The following is a 21,022-nucleotide window of genomic DNA, read 5'->3' as shown; positions in this document are numbered from 1 at the left end:
TTTCATATCCCCCCTTCAGGTTGTTCAGTTTCTGCCGTTTCCTTGATGTTAAGTAATTAAATATTTTCAGAGCTGGACAGTTGATGCACGACTTTTTTTTTAAATGTTTATTTATTTATTTGGCTGCGCTGGGGCTTAGTTGCGGCACGCAGGATCTTCGTTGCTGCGTGCGGGATCTTTAGTTGTAGCATGCGGGATCTAGTTACCTGACCAGGGATCGAACCTGGGCTCCCTACGTTGGGAGCTAGGAGTCCTAACCACTGGACCACCAGGGAAGTCCCTGATGCATGAACTCTTGATCACTGTTTCCACAGTTTCTATTTCTTTTCCTTATTCTTTTAATGTTTTGTTTCTTTCTCTCTTTGTTTTTTTTTTTTTTAGTAAAGTTTCAGGAGAAAGGTATATAGGAAAACCCTCTTTTTTTTTTTTTTTCAGCATAAATACACATACAGAAATGCGTAGCAAAATGGGGAGATTATCACACATTTTTTTTTAAGGGTAGAGAATGTAGCAGAATAAGGAGTTTTTGGAATATAACATTAGAAACTTTTGTATGGAAGGATCTTTAGATGTTATTTTTATCCAGCCTTTAATTTTTTAACAGCTTTACTGAAATTTAATTGATGTTCCATTTCTCCCCTCCCAGCTTTAGTCACTATTTTACTTTAATAACATTGTTTTTATTGTTGTTTAAATGGTCAGTTATCTTTTAAAGATATTTAAATAATAAGAAAAAAGCCATATATTTACCCATGCAGTTACCATTAACTGCTCTTCACTTTTTGTGTCCAGGTTTTTATCTATTTTTTGTATTCATTTTCCTTCAGCCTGAAGGACTTCTTTAATATTTCCTGGTCTTCCCTGGTGGCGCAGTGGTTGAGAGTCCGCCTGCCAATGCAGGGGACACGGGTTCGTGCCCCGGTCCGGGAAGATCCCACATGCCGCGGAGCGGCTGGGCCCGTGAGCCATGGCCGCTGAGCCTGCGCGTCCAGAGCTGTGCTCCGCAACGGGAGAGGCCACAACAGTGAGAGGCCCACGTACTGCAAAAAAAAAAAAAATTCCTGTAGTGCTGCTCTTTTGGTGCAGAATTCTTTTAGCTTTCTTTCTGTGTTTGAAAAGTATTTTGCCTTTGTTTTGAAAATATAGAATTCTGGGTATAGAATTCTAGGCTGGCAGTTTTGTCTTTCAGTGCCTCAAAGATGTCACTCCCCTGCCTTTTTTTTTTTTTTTAAAGATTTAATTTAGGGCTTCCCTGGTGGCACAGTGGTTAAGAATCCACCTGCCAATGCAGGGGACACGGGTTCGAGCCCTGGTCTAGGAAGATCCCACGTGCCGTGGAGCAACGAAGCCTGTGCACCACAACTATTGAGCCTGTGCTCTAGAGCCAGCGAGCCACAACTACTGAGCCCGTGTGCCACAACTATTAAAGCCTGTGCGCCTAGAGCCCGTGCTCCGCAACAAGAGAAAGCCCACACAGAGCAACGAAGACCCAATGCAGCCAAAAAAAAAAAGATTTAATTTTCTTTATTTTTTTGGCTGCGTTGGGTCTTTGTTGCTGCGTGTGGGTTTTCTCTAGTTGCGGCGAGAGGGGGCTACTCTTCGTTGCGGTGCATGGGCTTCTCATTATGGTGGCTTCTCTTGTCGTGGAGCACAGGCTCTAGGCACGCAGGCTTCAGTAGTTGTGGCACATGGGCTCAGTAGTTGTCCAGTGCAGGTTGTTTTGGTGCAGAAAGACCAACATGCCTTTGAGCTAGAAGAGAAAGCCTTGGCCAGCATCCTCTTACAGGAACACATCCGAGACCTTGATGTGGTGGTGGTGTCAGTGGCTGGTGCCTTCCGAAAGGGCAAGTCCTTCTTTCTGGTGGCTCGCTGGCTTTGTTGCTCTGCAGCATGTGGGATCTTCCTGGACCAGGGATTGAACCTGTGTCCCCTGCATTGGCAGGCTGATTTTTATCCACTGTGCCACCAGGGAAGACCCTTCCTTGCCTTTTTGCTGACATTACTTCTGCTGAGAAATTGGTGTTATCCTTTGTTCTTGTGTGTTTAATGTGTCTTTTTGTCTAGTTGCTTTTATGGCGTTTTTGTAGTCTGACTGGAGGGAACAGGTGCTGTTCTTGGTCCTCTGTGAGCCTTAGGTAGTGTTCCCTCTAACCCCCCCTTTTTTTTTTTTTTTTTTGCTGTACGCGGGCCTCTCACTGTTGTGGCCTCTCCCGTTGCAGAGCACAGGCTCTGGACGCGCAGGCTCAGCAGCCATGGCTCACGGGCCCAGCAGCTCCGCGGCATGTGGGATCTTCCCAGACCGGGGCACAAACCCGTGTCTCCTGCATTGGCAGGCGGATTCTCAACCACTGCGCCACCAGGGAAGCCCCCTCTAACCCTTTTGAATGGCTCTTTCTCCAGCCTCAGGTAATTTCCTTATTCACATGGGTTGGTCAGGACTCGGCTGAACACTTGATGGGTACCCTCTGTAGATCCCTGGTGTTCTTTGTCTCGGTAGCTCTCTACTCAGGTGCTCTGCCTAAGAACTCCCGTTTCCTTGGTCTTCCTGACTCTCAGCTGTATTTCCTGACTCAGAGAATCTGGTGGCTCTGCCTGGATTCCCCCTCCCTGTGCCTTGGCCAGTTAGCTGGGTCAACTGTAAGGCTCACCTCATCTGTTGCCTTTCTTTCAAGGATCATTATCCTTTGTTACCCAGTGTCCAGTGTCTTGAAACTGTTGTTTCATATATTTTGTCTGTTATGTTTGGTTTTAGGTGGGAGGATAAGTCCAGTCTGTTATTCCATTTTGACTGGAAATGGAAGTCCAATCTTCATTTTAGAGATACTGTAAAATGACCCAGTGAGTTAAGGGCCTGCTGTGGGTAACATAGCGACTCTTAGAGACGGCACCACAAGGCCCTATGACCTTCATTTCTGTTCTTATTTTTTGTATCATGTTCTGTTTCTACATTTCTGGTAATGTGTGGTAGGTGGTTTTGTTTTTTACTTTTTATTGCAGTATAGTTGCTTTACAATGTTGTGTTAGTTTCTGCTGTATAGTAAAGTGAATCAGTTATACATACGTCCACTCTTTTGTAGATTTCCTTTGCATATAGGTCACCACAGATAGGGTTTCCTGTGCTAAACAGTAGGTTATTATTAGTTATCTGTTTTATACGTAGTAGTGTATATATGTCAATCCCAGTCTCCCAATTCGTCCCACCCCCCAGTAGATGCTTTCTTAATTTTTCTTTCTTTTTTTTTTTTTTTTTGTGGTACGCGGGGCTCTCACTGCTGTGGCCTCTCCCGTTGCGGAGCACAGGCTCCGGACGCGCAGGCTCAGCGGCCATGGCTCACGGGCCCAGCCACTCCGCGGCATGTGGGATCCTCCCAGACCGGGGCACGAACCCGTGTCCCCTGCATCGGTAGGCGGACTCTCAACCACTGCGCCACCAGGGAAGCCCAGATGCTTTCTTAATTTATTTTTAGGAATAAATAATTATTGTTGACTATGTGATCCCTTTGTACAGAAGTGGTGGGCCTCATTTTAATTTTGGGGGAATGTGGTGTATTAATTCTCCTTAAGAGTTTAGGAAATCTCTACAGTGTTAGTAGTAAGCAGGCTTTGCTTTTAGTTATCTGACATTTATAGTGCTGTCATTTTTTTATCATGTTGAATTGACTCCTCTATAGAGCTCCATGTTTATTGACAGCATTTTGGTTTCCTGCCCTTTAAAAAAGTTTAATAGACTTTATTTTTTAGAGTAATTTTAGGTTTGTAGGAATATTGATCAGGAAGTGCAGAGTTCCCCCTTCCAGTTTCTCCCTATTATGTACATCTTTTGTCAGTGTGATACATTTGTTATAATTAATGGACCAGTATTGATAGGTTGTCATTAACTAAAGCCCATGGTTTACGTTAAGGTTCACTCTTTGTGTTGCACGTTCTGTGGGTTTTGATAAATGTATAATGATATGTAGCTACGATTACTGTATCAACAGAGGACGTGCACTGCCCTAAAAATCCTCTGTGCTCCACCCGTTTGTTCCTCCTCCCCTCCCTGAAATCCTGGCAACCACTGATTGTTTTACTGTCCCCATAGTTTCGCCTTTTCCAGAATGTCATATAGTTGGAATCATATAGTATATAGCCTTTTCTGATTGGTTTCTTTCACTTAGCAATGTACATATTTTTATGGTTCCTCACATCTGTTTGTATTGATAGCTCATTTCTTCTTATTTCTGAATAGTATTCCACTCTATGTATGACCACAGTTTATCCACTCACCTACTGAATGCCATCCTGTTTGCTTCCAAGTTGTGGTAATTGTGAGTAGAGCTGCTGTAAATATTCATGGGCAGGTTACTGTGTGGACATAAGTTTCAACTCATTTGGGTAAATACCAAGAAGTGCAACTGTTGGATTGTATGGTAAGATTGTGCTTAGTTTTGTAAGAAACTGCCATGCTGTCTTCCAAACTAGTTGTGCCATTTTGCGTGCTTTCCAGCAGTGAGTGAGAGGTCCTGATGTTTCATATTCTCGTTAGCATTTGGTATTGTCAATTTTCTGGTGTGTAGGGATACCTTGTTGTGTTTCTAATGTGTTTTTAAAAAAATTACATTCAGACATCTAGCAGGATCAGGAGTGCTTTAAAAAAAATCAATATTCCTACACCAGAAACTAACACAACATTGTAAATTAACTACAATTAAAAAAAATTAATATTGGATAAATGCTGTACTGATAAGCAGTTCTTTAGAAGTTAGCCAAATAAAAGTTTAGCAAGATTGTCTTATTTTATACTTGGTGAGGTTTTAGCTTAGAGCTTGTCTAATTAGAAAGCCACCTACAAGTGGAATTACTGGGTCTGAGAATGCCCATTTCCTCTTTTTCTAGCTATTGCCAAATTGTTCTTGAAGGTAGTTATGGTATTTTACTATTCCACTACATGGTATGAGAATACTATTTCCCCGAAATATGCAGCACTTTAAGTATACTTATGACTCCCACTCCTCAAAGAGCTTCTCTTTAGTATGTCTTCTTTTTCCCTCTGTTTGGCCTCATTTTTCTCATTAGCAGATGCCATGGTTTTCTCTTTTTCATTGAGGTATAATTCACATACCATAAAATTCAACCTTTAAAATACATAATTCAGCAGTTTTTAGTTCACTCACAAGACTGTGCAGGTATCACCATCTAATTCCAGAACATTTTCATCACCCCCAAAAGAAACTCAGTCACTCCCCATTTCCCTCTTCTCCCAGCCCATGGCCACTATCGATCTACTTTCCTCTTCCATGTTGGCTGTTTCATATAGATGGAGTCACGTAACATATGGGTCATTTGTGTAGCCTCTCGCACCCAGCCCAGTGCCCTCAAGGCCCATCCATGATGTAACACTAGTAATGACTAATGATGTTGAGAATCTTTTCACATAACCATTTGTATATTTTCTTGGGAAAAACGTCTGTTCAAATCAAATCCACTTTTTAATTGGGTTGTCTTTTTGTTGTTGAATTCTTTATGCATTCTGGATACTAGTCTTTCATTGGATATGTGATTTGCAATTATTTGAAGTCCAGTTTGTATATATTTTTTTGGTCTATTGTGCTTTAGGTGTCATATATTAGAAACCGTTGCCTAATCTGAGGCCATGAAGATTTACACCTATGCTTTCTTCTATGAGTTTTGTGGGTTTTGCTCTAATATTTCGGTCTTGATCTGTTTTAGTTAATTTTTGTATATGATGTGAGGTAGGGATCCAAAACCATTCTTTCACATGTGGAAATCCACTTGTTCCAGCCATGATTAGTCTTTTTTTTTAAACCTTCAGTTTTATTTTTGTTTTTAATTTATTTGTTTATTATTTATTTATTTTTTGCCATATTGGGTCTTTGTTGCTGCGTGCCGGCTTTCTCTAGTTGCGGTGAGCAGGGGCTACTCTTCATTGCAGTGTGCGGGCTTCTCTTGTTGAGGAGCATGGGCTCTAGGCACGCAGGTTTCAGTAGTTGTGGCTCGCGGGCTCTAGAGCACAGGCTCAGTAGTTGTGGCCCACAGGCTTAGTTGCTGTGCGACATGTGGGATCTTCCCGGACCAGAGCTCGAACCCATGTCCCCTGCATTGGCAGGCGGATTCTTAACCACTGTTCCACCAGGGAAGTCCCCATGATTAGTTTTGATTGGTCGTTTAGTTTGACAGTATCCTCTTCACAAAACAGCTAAGGTGTGGGTAGATGAACTCTTTTAGCCTTAGATTTCAGTGTATTCAGGCTAGAAACTTCATTTCATTTGAATTGACCTTTTTTCTGAATAGTGCTTTCTTTTGGTTGAATTTATATCATATGTATTCAATCACAGTAGTGCGTTGGGTATATGAAAATCCATAAATATATAATGTTATTAATGGGTCCTGATATATAAACTATATAAAATGATTTATTATCATTTCTAAGAATAAAAATACTTTTCTAAGTAATAAAAATGCCATTTCTAAGAATAAAAATTTTGATTTGTATTTGTTATCGTAAATCTTACTTAAAAATGTTTTTGACTATGGCATTTCTCTTCTTGTATTCACTAGAGCTTCATAGAAAGCTTCCCGTCTGGCCTTTGCAGTAATTTTGGTATTGGGAAAGAGCTAGGCACTTGCTGATGAATTCACTTATTTTTCTGAACATATTAAAAACCCTGTCCTCTTTTGGAACCAGTTATGCACGAGTTTGAAAAGTTTTATTTTTAAATTATATGACTGAAAATTATAGCAAGTTGTATAAGGATTATAAGGTACTATATCTTATTTAACATTTTGCATACATCTAACTTTTAAGATGGGAACGTTCATTAAGGCTTCATGAAACCTAATTACATAGAGTGAATGATAGCCTAGTTTCTCCTGCTTTCATTTGGCATCTGTGGTGTGGTCTCTGTTTCATAAAGATTGAAATAAATGTTCATTTTATTTTATCAAACAACGAGAAAACTCTAGAAATTTGAGAGAAGAATGCAGGCTTGCAGGTAAATGCCAAAAATATCCCATGCCATATGTTTTATTTATTTTTTGATTATGCCTAAGTTTAAACTGAGTCAATTAATTAATTGACTTAGCCAATCCAAATGACTGGCTTTGAAAGTGACCTAATAGACTTCAACATTTGGCTGTTTTGATTGTTAGGGTGATTTTCCCCTCTTTTCATATTGCTTTGTATGCCTCTATTTTGTATCATATCACCGGATGAGAGCAGATAATCTTCTCCAGCAAAGTTCTCTGTTCAAAAATACAAGGCAGCTGAATACTTACATTTATTGAAAAAAATTCACGTATTAAGTGGACCTGTGCAGTTCAAACCCCTGTTGTTCAAGGGTCAACTGTAATTGTACTTTTCTGATAGAACCTACGAGCAGGTGCTTAAGCCTCATTTAAATATTACCTGTACTTTTCAATTTCTCCTTGCATGTCTTCCCTTCTCACTTTTACATATTTTGTTTGTGTTTCCTTTTTTCCATAGGTTGCAGTTGTTCTGATGGATACCCAGGGGGCATTTGACAGCCAGTCCACTGTGAAAGATTGTGCTACCATCTTTGCTCTAAGTACCATGACTAGTTCTGTTCAGGTAAGACCATTTGACTAGGAAAAAAGTTTGTAGAAGAAATAAGATGAAGAGAATACATCTAGTTTCAGTTATTGTTCTGTTATCAGCATTCCTATGGTGATATGTAAATGTTCTTTTTAGACTACAGATATAAGTTAAGCTCTTACAAGCTTAAGAAGGAGCCTAAACTATTTTTCCATTTTGATCATAAATATATGTAGTATATTCCAAGAAAAGTCTGAAAAGTGAAAATCGAAATTATATCATTTACATCATACAGGAAACGTAGATTTGGTAAAAATTGAAGAAAACTATATTTTAAAGTGTAAAGGAAAGATTATGTGATTTTAACATTATATGCATAGTTTTCCAAAAGACATGTTATTACTGTTTAAACCTCATATTCTTTCTTATATGCAGACCTTTCATTGTACAAAGCTTCTGTTCAGTCCTTTAGCCTTATTTGGGATTCATTTGAAGTAAGCTAGAGTAGAATAAATCTGGACTTTTGTTTTCTAGATTTATAATTTGTCCCAGAACATTCAGGAAGATGATCTTCAACAGCTACAGGTATATATTTCTCATAAAAATGTTAATATATCATTTAAAAGTTTTAAGACAGAGATAAGTTTTAGAACTGAGTAGTTTCAGCCAAAGATTGAAACATGGAGGAAGGCTTGGGGTTCATGGTAATCCTGCATTCTGTATCTGTGGCTGGAGTGGTCAGGGAAGGCCTTAGTGAGTTGAGCTGGGAACCGGAAGAAAGTGGGTGGGTCAGTCCTGCAGATATATTGGGGGGAGGGGTGTGGGGAGTGGTGCAGGGGAGGGGACAGCAGGAAGAAAGACCCTGAGGTGGAGTGTGTTTGTCGGGATCCAGGAACAGCAAGAAGGCCAGTGGGTGGGGTTGGAGGGTGAGACAGGAGAAGGCCAAGTGATGAAGTCAGAGAGGCATTCAGCTTCCAGTGATGCCCTGCCTTTGTAAGGACTTGAGCTTTTCCTCTGGGTGAGACGGGAGCCATGTTTTGATCGGAGGAGTGATATTATTTGACATATTATGAAAGGATCACCCTGGCTGTTGTGTTTAGAATAGATTTTTAGAGGCACAAGTGTGCATTCAGGGAGACTGGTTATGGAGCTATTGCAATAATTCAGGCGAGGTTAAATAAATTCATATTTATAAAATGCATAGGATCATGTGCCTGGAAAACAGTATGTGCTTAGTAACTGCTAGCCATTACTTATTATACCTATCACTGCTACTGTTATTAGTCATTGTCTCCTCTTCTCCATAGTAGCAGTTCTTTTTTTGGGGGCTACTTTGGGTCTTCGTTGCTGCGCGCAGGCTTTCTCTAGTTGCGGCGAGTGGGGGCTACTCTTCGTTGCGGTGCGCGGGCTTCTCATTGCGGTGGCTTCTCTTGTTGCAGAGCATGGGCTCTAGGTGCACGTGCTTCAGTAGTTGTGGCACACGGGCTCAGTAGTTGTGGTGCACGGGCTTAGTTGCTCCACGGCATGTGGGATCTTCCCAGACCAGAGCTCGAACCTGTGTCCCCTGCATTGGCAGGCAGATTCTTAACCACTGCGCCACCAGGGAAGCCCCGAGGGAGAAATTTTTAAAAAAATATTTATTTGCTTATTTATTTGGCTGCATCAGGTCTTAATTGTGGCATGTGGGATCTTTTGTTGTGGCACACGGGCCCTCTAGTTGTGGTGCGAGGGCTCCAGGGCGCGTGGGCTCTGTGGTTTGTGGCACGTGGGGTCTCTAGTTTAGGCATGCGGGCTTAGTTGCCCTGCGGCATGTGGGATCTTAGTTCCCTGACCAGGAATCGAACTCACATTCCCTGCAGTGGAAGGCAGATTCTTAACCACTAGAGCACCAGGGAAGTCCCGAGGGAGAATTTTTTTACCAAGATGTCAAAGGTAGAAGACAAAAGAAAAAAAGTGGCTAGATTTGATTCCATGTAAATTACAAAAACAGGGTTCTGAACGAGAGTTCGTTACCTATTAAGTGCTGAGGGAGAGAGATGCCCAGGTATCAGAGGTCCCAGTCTGGGGGACTGGGAAAGGCTTCCTGGTGGAGATACTCCCTTCACTCTGTGCCTTCTTCATAGAGCCTAGAATTAAGCTCTCTAAATGGGTAAGATGATATCTATCATTGTAATACTTTTTCTCCTTTTAAAAGTTAATAATGTATAATATTACTGATGAAATTAGAAATATTATCCTTTGAAAAAACTGGGCACTTTGGATAAGGCTGAAGTCCCCCTCTCCCCCTCCCCAGAGGTAACCACTATGCCTATCAGTTTTGAATATATCCTTTCTATTCCTTTCCTGCGTTCTGTAAACAGGTATGTATCCCTATAGGAAATACACGACATGTGACAGCAAGCCCTTATCCAAACGCTTTGAGGCTACATGTGTTTTGGAGTTCAAATTTTTTTAGATTTAAAATTAAAAATTTTTTTTTAATTTACTTATTTAGTTGTGCTGGGTCTTCGTTGTGGCACTTGGGATCTTGGTTGTGGCATGCGGTATCTTTAGTTGCAGCATGTGTGATCTTTAGTTGCAGCATGTGAGATCTTTTAGTTGTGGCATATGGGCTCTTAGTTGCGGCATGCAGGATCTGGTTCCCTGACCAGGGATCGAATCCGGCCCCCCTGCACTGGGAGCACGGAGTCTTAACTGCAGGACCACCAGGGAAGTCCCGTTTTTGGATTTTAGATAGATAATATGGTGCGTATATTATAGCATGATGTCTAGGATAGGAATGGGCATTTGGTTAATACCTTTTAATTAAACACATTAATATTTCTGCAGTGAAATGTGTGATTAATTATATGAAATAGGATAAATTAAACCTATTTAAAGCCTTAACATCAGTTTAAGGCAGACTTTCCTCCAAGTGAGTTTGCTGCTTAACTTGGGGTTTTAGAGCTTTTTGGATTTCAGAATTACAGATAGGAAATCATGGTTGTATATAGTTTTATAGTGTGTGTTTGTCTTTTTTATATATAGTATTTTAATTTACCAGGTACTTTTTTTAAAAATAAATTTTATTTATTTATTTTTGGCTGCATTGGGTCTTCGTTGCTGTATGTGGGCTTTCTCTAGTTGCGGTGAGCGGGGGTTACTCTTCATTGCGGTGCGCGGGCTTCTCATTGCAGTGGCTTCTCTTGTTGCAGAGCACGGGATCTAGGTACATAGGCTTCAGTAGTTGTGGTGCGTGGGCTCAGTAGTTGTGGCTCACGGGCTCTAGAGTGCAGGCTCAGTAGTTGTGGCACACGGGCTTAGTTGCTCCGCGGCATGTGGGATCTTCCCGGACCAGGGATCGAACCCGTGTCCCCTGCATTGGCAGGCGGATTCTTAACTACTGCGCCACCAGGGAAAACTGTACTTTTTTAAAAAAACATTTTCTTTATTTTTAACATGGTGGTCTGTATTCATAGTTTAAAAGTCAGTAGTCTCGCAGTGTTCATAATGAGCATCCCTCCTACGTCCCATTCCCTTTCTCCAGAGGCAGCCATTTGTACTCCTTTTGGCTGAGTCTTCTGCTATTTGTGTCTACAGTTTTAAAGAACGTGCTTATATTTTTCCTTCTGGATTTAAAAGACTTAAGTATTATTTCTTATATAAAATTAGGATTTCTCTCTCTTTACAACTCTCCTACCCCTCACTCAGTTTCCTTCCTCTCATCTTCCCAGTAGTTAACGTTGCAATTTTTGGTTAAAAAAGTATTTGTATTTGCCTTATTATATGGATATATGTATATGTTCTTCATAACTGAGGTGTCTTATATCAGTCTTTTCATTAGTTTAGTGTTCTTTGCTTATCAGTAATGCGTCTGCAAAGGAGAGACTCAAAAAATGTCTCAGTCTGATCTTAATACTTTAGGTTCTGTTTTATTTTTCCTTGGGGAGGCATGACTTCTTGGCCTGTGTTTTCTTCCTTTAGTCTGGAGTGCTTCTTCTAGACCTGGGGCATAGCCGTCATCCTAGTAATTTATTTATTTATTACAATTATTTGTTTATTTGTTTATTTATTTATTTTGGCTGCACCAGATCTTAGTTGTGGCACGCGGGATCTTTGTCGCGGCACGTGGACTTTTTTGTTGTGGCATGCAGAATCTTAGTTGCAGCTTGTGGACTTCTTAGTTGTGTAATATGAACTCTTAGTTGTGGCACGCATGTGGGATCTAGTTCCCCGACCAGGGATTGAACATGGGTCCCCTGCATTGGGAGCATGGAGTCTTACCCACTGGACCACCCGGAAAGTCCCTATTTTCTTTCTTTTAATAAAAAATTATTTTTATTATTTTTGTGTGTGTGTGATAAAAACTTTTAAAACTCTTAGCAACTTTCAAGTATACAGTACAGTATTATTAACTACAGTTGACCCTTGAACAACGTGGAGAGTTAATCTGCATATAACTTGGCATATTACCTTTAAGTTTCATCCATGTTGCCACAGATGACAAGATTTCCTCCTTTTTAAAGACTGAAAAAAATTCCCTTGTGGTATATATAATCCATTATGTATATATGTATAATATATATAACATTTTTCTTATCTATTCTTCCATTGACAGACACTTAGATTGTTAGATTGTTTCTGTATTTTAGCTATTGTGAATAATGCTTCTGTGAACATGGGAGTGCTGATATCTATTTGAAATAATAGTTTTGTTTCCTTTGGATATATACCAAGAAGTTGGATTGCTGGATCATATGGTAGTTCTACTTTTAATTTCTTGAGGAACCTCCATACTGTTTTCTGTAGTGGCTGCACTAATTTACATTCCCACCAAGAGCAGACAGGGGCTCCCTTTTCTCCACATCCTCTCCAACACTTGTCTTTTTGATAATAGCCATTCTGACTAGTGTGAAGTGATAGCTCGTTGTGGGTTTGATTTGCATTTCCCTGATGATTAATTATGTTGAGCACCTTTTCATGTGTCTGTTGGCTACATGTATGTCTTCTTTGGGAAAATGTCTATTCATATCCTCTGCCTGTTTTTTAATTAGATTTTTTTGGGGGGGGGGCTGTTGTGTTGCATAAGTTCTTTATATATTTTGGATATTAACCTCTTATCTGACATATGATTTGGAAATATTTTCTCCCGTTCGGTACATTGCCTTTTCATTTTGTTGATGGTTTCTTTTGCTATGCAGAAGCTATTTAGTTTGATGTAGTTCACTTGTTTATTTTTGCTTTTGTTGCCTTTGCTTTTGGTGTCAAATCCAAAGATTGCCAATACTTATGTCAAGGAACTTACCACCTATGTTTTCTTCTAGGAGTTTTATGGTCTCAGGTTTTACATTCAAGTCTTTGATCCATTTTGAGTGAATTTTTGTTTATGGTGTAATATAGTAGTCTAGTTACATTCTTTTGCATATAGCTGCCCAATTTTCTCAACACCATTTATTGAAGAGACTCTCCTTTCCCCATTGTGTGTTCTTGTCCCCCTTTTCCAAAATTAATTGACCATGTATATGAGGGTTTATTTCCGGGCTCTCTGTTCTGTTCCATTGATCTGTGTGTCTGTTTTTATATCAGTACTGTACTGTTTTGATTACTATAGTTTTGTAATATAGTTTGAAATCAGGGCCGGGCAATTTCTTTTCGATTCCTTTCTCAGTTGGATCCCATTTAATCTTTTGTTTATTCTGTCCATCATTGTATGCATTCTCCAGTAGCTTCCTGAGAAAGGCTGCATAGGAGATAACATTTTTGAGGTCTAATAAATCTGAGCATGTGTTAATTTTATCCTAGAATTATAGGAAGTAATTTTGTTTTAGAATTGAAGGCATCGTTTCATTACTTTCCAGCTTCCAGTGTCTCTGCTGAAGTCCCACATCATCTGATTCCTTTGTATGTGACCTTTTTGTTTCTCTCTGACGCTTTTAAGATCTTCTGATTCTTGGCATGAATTTTCATGGTTATGTACCTTAGTGTGGGCTTTTTCTTCGTTCTTGGTACACTCATATCCTCAGAAAGATAGACGTTGCAACTGTTGTAACCAAGAAATAACAGGATGCTGGTATAAAGCAACCTTCAGAAAACCAGAAAGAGCTCCTGGAAATTACAACTATGACAGCAAAAATGGAAAATTCAGTACAGGAGGAGTTAGAAGGTGAATTGGAGAAAATTCTCCTAACAGGTTGACTAAAAAGACAGAGTAGAAATCAGTAGGAGGGGAGGTAGTGGAGCATTGAGAGAAGAGAAAAGCAGGGGAGAGAGATAGAGCGGGGAGGAGAGAGAAGGGAAAGGGGAGGAAGAGAGGAGAGGGAGAGGTGGAGGAGAAGGAAAACGGAGGGCACTGAAAAATAGGAAAATTTGAGGATCAATTCAGGAGAGGTTTAACATGTTGGTAATCGATATTAGTAAAACAGAACACAGAAAATGGAGGGAGAGAAATTATAAAAGGATTAAGATGATGTTCTAGAATTGAAAGACAGGAATTTTTGTCTTCCTTGCTAGAAGCTTTTCTCAAAGGTGTGGTGGTCCCTGGTCATCTATATTTGAGAGTGAGCCACTAAAATACCAACGGGGAGCCTTTGGTAAGAGAGTGGCCTCTTGTACTGGTTTGGATCACCAGTGAGATCACTGGGCAAGATCATTTAGTTATTTTGTTGCAGCCCCTAAATGTCAGTATTTGCAGACTATTATTCTTGGGTTGTCGGTTTCTCCAGAGACATCTTTAAACTCCTACCTGGGTAGGTAAAGCTTGCTGCGGCTCCAGCAGGGTGAGAGGCCCAAGGAATCTTACTGTGGCACATGTAGACTTGACTTAAGTACCTGTTTCCAGTAAGGTAGGGGACTTACTCCCATCTTCAGCTGAGTTTAGTTTCAAAGTCTAAATTCTTTTTGGTTCACTTCCCATCTTCTGTGAGGGCAGGAAGGGGATTGGAGCAGGAGGAGGGAGCAGGATCTGGGAGTGTCGGTGATCCCTCCACAGACTTCCAGCCATTTCCCAGCTCCCTCACGCCCTCCGTCAGGGTGACTGGTGCTTCTAATTCCTGAGCCTTTCAGGGATTCTGCTGAGAGACTCTGCTTGTCTCTTTCTGGCCCTGCCTCACAGATTTCTTAGCAGGGTGGAGAAAGCCAAAACCCGAGGCAGTTCTCGTTTGTTTTCCTTCCAGAGTGTTTGTGACAACTCCTCTTTTTCATATCATTTGTGATCCTCTCTGTCCTGTGAGTTAACAATTTTTAAACTTCGTTTTGCTTTACTTTTTAGTGAGGCTTCATGAAGAAATAGAGGTAAATGTATGTGTAAACCCTGACTTTAAAGAATTCGTTCATTGGGTCATTTGAGTGGCATGCATCCTACAGGCCCAGTACATGCTACTGTTGCTGCTGGAGGTCCCGTAGTGCACAGAACAGACAAACGTCCTTGCCGTCACGAAGTTTAAATGCTAGTAGTGAAGACAGACACTAATCAAGATAAATAAAGGTATATTATGTTAGGTAGTGAGACAGGTGAAGGAGAAAAATTTCACAAGGACATGGGGTAGGAAATACTATGTGGAAAACTAATCTTTTTAGGTAGATGGCCATGGGAGGCTTCATTGAGAAGGAGTCATTGGAGTAAAGACCTGAAGAAGTGAGGGAGCTGATTATGCAGATGTTTGGGGGAAGAACACTGCAGGCAGAAGGAGGAGTGAAAACAAAGGCCCTAAGGCAGCAGTGTGCCCTGCAGGTTTGAGGAACATCAAGGAGGGCCAGTGTGACTGGATCACACTGTAAGGACTGGCTTTTATCCTGAATGAGGTTGGAGGGTTTTGAGCAGAGGTATGATGTGGTCTGACTAACCTTGTGTATGACAGAGCCACCATGGCCGCTGTAGTGAGAAGAGTCTGTGGGGGGCAAGGGCTGACGCGGGAGAAACTATTGCAATATTGTAAGCCACATGGAAGTTGTGAGTGGTTTTGCTAATGAATTGGGATGAGAAATTGGGATGAGAAATGTGAGAGAGAGGAATAGTCAAGATTATTTTAAGGTTCATGATTCCTACGGGCTTTTGAAACTGTAGAATTTTGGTCTCAGATAAGTACTGTTCAGTCTGTTAAATGAATTATTTGCTATAGAATAGCCATAGAAATACTTTATGTAATATTGCCTTACAAACCATAACTCTTCTTTTTTAAAGCTCTTCACAGAATATGGTCGTCTGGCGATGGATGAAATTTTCCAAAAGCCCTTCCAGGTAGAATATTAACTATAAATATTTAAGTCATATCTTTGTTTTCGTTCAGAGATGAGCAAACTACAATCCACAGGCCAGGTCTGGCCAGCTGCCTGCTTTCATGTGACCTGTGAGTTAGGAATTGAAAAAAATCAAAAGAGGAATAATATTTCATGACACATGTAAGTTATTTGAAATTTAAATGTCAGTGTCCACAGTGAAAGTTTTATTGGAACACAGCTACACTCATTTGTATTGTCCATGGCTGCTTCTTGCTACAGCAGCCTGAAATATTTACTCTGTGGCCCTTTACAGAAAGTTTGCTGACCCCTGCTTTAGCTAATTGTTTTATGAGGGTAAGAATGCATAGTAGGGCTTCCCTGGTGGCGCAGTGGTTGAGAGTCCGCCTGCCGATGCAGGGGACGCGGGTTTGTGCCCCGGCTCGGGAAGATCCCACATGCCGCGGAGCGGCTGGGCCCGTGAGCCATGGCTGCTGAGCCTGCGCGTCCGGAGCACGTGCTCTGCAACGGGAGAGGCCACAACAGTGAGAGGCCTGCGTACCGCAAAAAAAAGAAAAAAAAAAGAATGCATAGTAAACCTCAGTAAGATTAGAGGATCTCTAAGTATTATTGTTTTAGTTTTCTTTTCCTTTCTGATGTTAAAAGTAGATCTAATTTTATGAGTAGCTAGTGCCGTATGTTTTTCTTGTCCTCCACCATATTCCTCATACTTGCATTTCGAGCAGAGCCCCAAATTTAACATTTTCTCATCAGTCTCTTCCTATTAATCCATGAGAACAAAAATATCAGATGGGATATTGACCTCACATATGGTTTATACATGTTCTGCTAGTGTTTATAAGGTTTCTAAGACATTACAGAGCCGATAAATCCTTTAGCACATTTTCTTGCCCCCTTTGAAGAAGCTGGCATTATGCAAAGAAGTATTTGAATGGTTATTTTGAAAATACATTTATGCAGTATTATAATACATTCTGCTCTCTTTCTAAACAGACACTGATGTTTCTGGTTCGAGACTGGAGTTTCCCTTATGAATACAACTATGGACTACAGGGAGGAATGTCGTTTTTGGAAAAGCGTCTACAGGTAAGTAGAAATATAATCTTCTGAGGAATTACCTGAAGTAGTGATAACTTTCTCATTTGCCTTTAGCTGTTGTATTTAAAGCACATCGTAGAAAATTACCTTGTGTGTTGAACACTCCGGAATGTTAGCACACAATAACAATATTCATGGTAAGATGAGAGAACCCATGTATATAACTCACAGGGATTGGAGAGCAGAGCCCTGTGCAAAAGCCCAAGCTTTAATTGCAGTTTCCGTTTCACATTTTACACGTGGGTCCATATGTGCCTTTTGTTTCTGGTGTGGATACAAACAGCCTTCAAAACACAGAAGTCAGGATTCCCTGGTGGCGCAGTGGTTGAGAATCCGCCTGCTAGTGCAGGGGACATGGGTTCGATCCCTGGTCCGGGGAGATCCCACATGCCGCGGAGCAGCTAAGCCCATGCACCACAACTGCTGAGACTACGCTTAGAGCCTACAAGCCACAACTAGTGAGCCCACGTGCCACAACTACTGAAGCCCGCGTGCCTAGAGCCCATGCTCTGCAACAAGAGAAGCCACCGCAATGAGAAGCCTGGGAACTGCAATGAAGAGTAACCCCCACTCGCCGCAACCAGAGAAAAAGCCTGCACTCAGCAACGAAGACCCAACACAGCCAGAAACAATAAATAAATAAATAAAATAAAAAGAATAAACTTATACAAAAACAAAAAAAACCACAGGAGGCCTCTGTCAATCACTGCTAATTGGTTAGACCCTGCTTCATGCCCACAAACCTTCCCTTATTCTTCCTAAGTCTTGTGCAATACTCTTTTTTAAGAAACTCTTTAGTTGCTGTTCTTTGATAGCTCTAGGAGCCAAGCCATGGTTAATCGATTTTATGCATTTATTGCTTCTTAGGGTTCTGAGTTTTCTCATTGGAAAACACCTAGGCCACTACGATCCATTAGAATTGGGAAGTCTCTCCTTTGTCATATACTAGTGGTTGCTGGCGAGGAAAATGAAATGGTCTTTTGTAAATTGTCGGCCTTTTTTGGCAGGTGAAAGAACATCAACATGAAGAAATTCAGAATGTCCGAAATCACATTCACTCATGTTTCTCCAGCGTCACCTGTTTTCTGCTACCACATCCAGGGCTCCAGGTCGCCACAAGCCCTGACTTCGATGGCAAATTGAAAGGTGTGTTTCAAATGACGTTATTTTATACATGTGATTTTATGTTTGGAATTAAATAGTGACCAGAAAATATCAATTGTGAATAGTTAATGCTAAGAAAAATAGTATGTTCTCTTAGAAAGAATAGTATTTAGAATCTAGTTCAGTTTTTGCTCCTGCCTTACTGTGACCATAGTTTCTCCATCTGAAATGGTTGTGCTAATACCCATTAATGATCTTTCTAAGGGAGACGTTACGATTACTGGTTTACAAGAGATAAAAGTGCTAAAAAAGGGAAAACTTATCATTAGCTCATTTTTATGATGTAAGATTAAATTCCCAAACAAAGGTAGCATGATGCACGGCATGGCTATTGTTTTCATCTTATTTGTGATTATAGCAAAACTTGATGCTGGGTCATGAGTTAATATCAGGAAGTGCTGACTTAGACGGTAGCTTAGAGAAATCAGAGGTGGGACACTTGGGTTCCATTGTCTTATTTTTGTTCCTTTTTCACTGAGACCTTGAGTCATTTAATGGCTAGTCCTCAGTTTACACGTGTGTTAAACTAAGTGCTTTTGTTTATAAACTTTATCTGAGCTTCTTAGGTTCCGAGTAAAGTAGAAATAATAATAGCTGCCGTTTTTAGAGGCCAGCTGTGTTCCCAACTGTCAGTCTCTCCAGGCTGCTATGACAAAATACCATTGACCGGGTGGTTTATAAGCAACAGAAATTCATTTCTCATAGTTCTGGAGGCTGGAAATCCAAGATCCGAGTGCCAGCATGGTTGGGTGAGGGTTCTCTTTCTGGTGTTAAGAGTTCTGATTGTAGCATCTCTTTCATAGGAGCACTAATCCCATTCTTGAGGACTTCACCTTCGTGACCTAATCACCTCCCAAAGTCCCCACCTACTAATACCATCACCTTTAGGGGTTAGGATTTCAACCATATGAGTTTTAGGGGCCCACAGACATTCAGACAATAGCACCAGCACTGTGCTCTTTACTTTTATGATTTATGTTCCCAGTAATTCCATGGAGTTGGTATTTCCTTTATCTTAAAAATGAAGAAGCTGGCTTAGGAAAGTTAAGTAACTTGCTCAAAGTACTCAGCTAGTAAGTAGTGGGGCAGAGATTCACATGCCCGTCCTTCTTGCCTCAAAGCCTTACTGTGCTAAACTAGAAGTTCTGTTATGTTGGGGAAGTCATTTAGAGGATATATGCTGTTTAGTTAGTAGGAGAACTTGCCTTTTGAAGTGGGAGTTTTTCATAGCCTCATATTAAACGTAAAATGCATCTTTTTCAGTTTATTTGGCTCAGTTGATTCAAGACAGTTAATATGCTTGTGCAACCTAAGATTTACATTCTAGCTGGTCTTAATATTGCAAAAGAAACCGAGTTTGAAAGGCTTACCTTTACCTTCTATTTGTCACCTGTGTGATATTTTTATGTGGTTGGCAGCTTTCCTGAGCAGGAAACTTCCACAGCCTATTGGTTGGCAATTCAGAAATCCGAGGTTGGGGCCTGGCTTTGGAGAGAAATCTGCTTAGGCAACACTTTGTGAGTTAGGTAGGAGAGAAAGTTGAGTGTGTAGGTGATGTCTTCTTTTAGGGTTATAACGTTCCATTATTAGACATACTTTTACCAAACCTAAGCTCTGGTTTGTTCATCACTGGTAGGGAAGATGTCCAGTGGAATTCTTTTTTTTTTTTAAGTACTTGATTTTCATTTGAATTAAAAAAAATTTATTCATTCATTCATTCATGCTGCACCAGGTCTTAGTTGCAGCATGCGAACTCTAGTTATGGCATGCATGTGGGATCTAGTTCCCCAACCAGGGATCGAACCTGGCTTCGATTGGGAGTGCAGAGTCTTACCCATTGGGCCACCAGGGAAGGCCCCCAGTGGAATTCTCAACTGAGGATGTTTAGGAGAGGGTGGGTTAGAATAACTCTTCATGCCTGTCCTCTTGTCTTAGGGTGGTCTCAGGTTATCGGGCATAAACATGCAGAATGACATTCCTCTGTATTACTAAACATTTAAATATTTCAGAACATTCTTTTTTTTAAAAATTTATTTATTTATTTTTGGTTGTGTTGGGTCTTCGTTGCTGTGCGTGGGCTTTCTCTAGTTGCGGGGAGCGCGGGCTACTCCTTGTCGTGGTGCACGAGCTTCTCATTGCGGTGGCTTCTCTTGTTGCAGAGCACAGGCTCTAGGCGCGCAGGCTTCAGTAGTTGCGGCACGCAGGCTCAGTAGTTGTGGCTCACAGGCTCTGGAGCGCAGGCTCAGTAGTTGTGGCGCATGGGCTTGGTTGCTCCGCGGCATGTGGGTTCTTCCTGGACCAGGGATCGAACTCGTGTCCCTTGCGTTGGCATGCGGATTCTCAACCACTGAGCCACCAGGGAAGCCCCCAGAATGTTCTGTTTTAAAATTCATTTTTATCATGGTATTCCAGGTAATAAGAAGAGCTTTTTAAAGTTCTGTAACCCTGACTTTTGAAATTTTGTATTGCAATACAATATGTAATGCGTATTGTAATACAATCTGCATATTGTATTAGTTTCTTAGGACTGCTGTGACAAAGTGCCAAACGGGGTGGCTTAAGAAAAGAAATTCATTCCCTAACAGCTCAGGAGACCAGAATTCCGAAAATAAGGTGTTGGCAGGGTAGATTCCTTCTGGAGGCTCTGAGGGGGAATCTGTCCTGTGTTTCTCTTGGTGGTTGCTGGCAATCCTTGGCATTCCTTGGCTTTTAGTTTCAGTATTCTGATTTCTGTCTCTGTGGTCACATGGCCACCTTCTGTCTGTGTTCTCTCTTCCTACAAGGACACTGCTCTTTGAATTTAGGTCCCACCCATATCCAGTATGATCTCAACTTAACTTATGACATCTGTAAAGACTCTATTTTTAAGTAAGGTCCCATTCTGAGATTCCAGTGGACATGCATTTTAGGGGGGGGACACTGCTCAACCCCATACACATATTTACAAATATGAAGGGTTTATTAGTAAATATTAAGTGTGCTAAGTTTCATATT

General features: G+C 40.9%; 1 protein-coding gene across 4 annotated transcripts in view; it reads left to right on the top strand.

The window, feature by feature from the left end:
- Positions 1-21,022, top strand: part of ATL3 (atlastin GTPase 3) — a 51,519-nt gene that overhangs the window by 11,894 nt on the left and 18,603 nt on the right. For all 4 annotated transcript variants that reach the window (XM_082844806.1, XM_082844807.1, XM_082844808.1 and 1 more), the window contains exons 4-8: positions 7,484-7,588; positions 8,087-8,137; positions 15,711-15,767; positions 16,760-16,852; positions 17,872-18,010. In XM_082844806.1, coding sequence (XP_082700932.1) covers positions 7,484-7,588; positions 8,087-8,137; positions 15,711-15,767; positions 16,760-16,852; positions 17,872-18,010 — 445 coding nt within the window. The remainder of the gene's footprint in view (positions 1-7,483; positions 7,589-8,086; positions 8,138-15,710; positions 15,768-16,759; positions 16,853-17,871; positions 18,011-21,022) is intronic.

The sequence above is a fragment of the Leucopleurus acutus genome (genome assembly GCF_964270905.1).
Source record: "Leucopleurus acutus genome assembly, chromosome: 8".
Taxonomy (NCBI): domain Eukaryota; kingdom Metazoa; phylum Chordata; class Mammalia; order Artiodactyla; family Delphinidae; genus Leucopleurus; species Leucopleurus acutus.
Note: the sequence above shows the minus strand (reverse complement) of the source record. Positions and strands in the feature narration are given on the sequence as shown.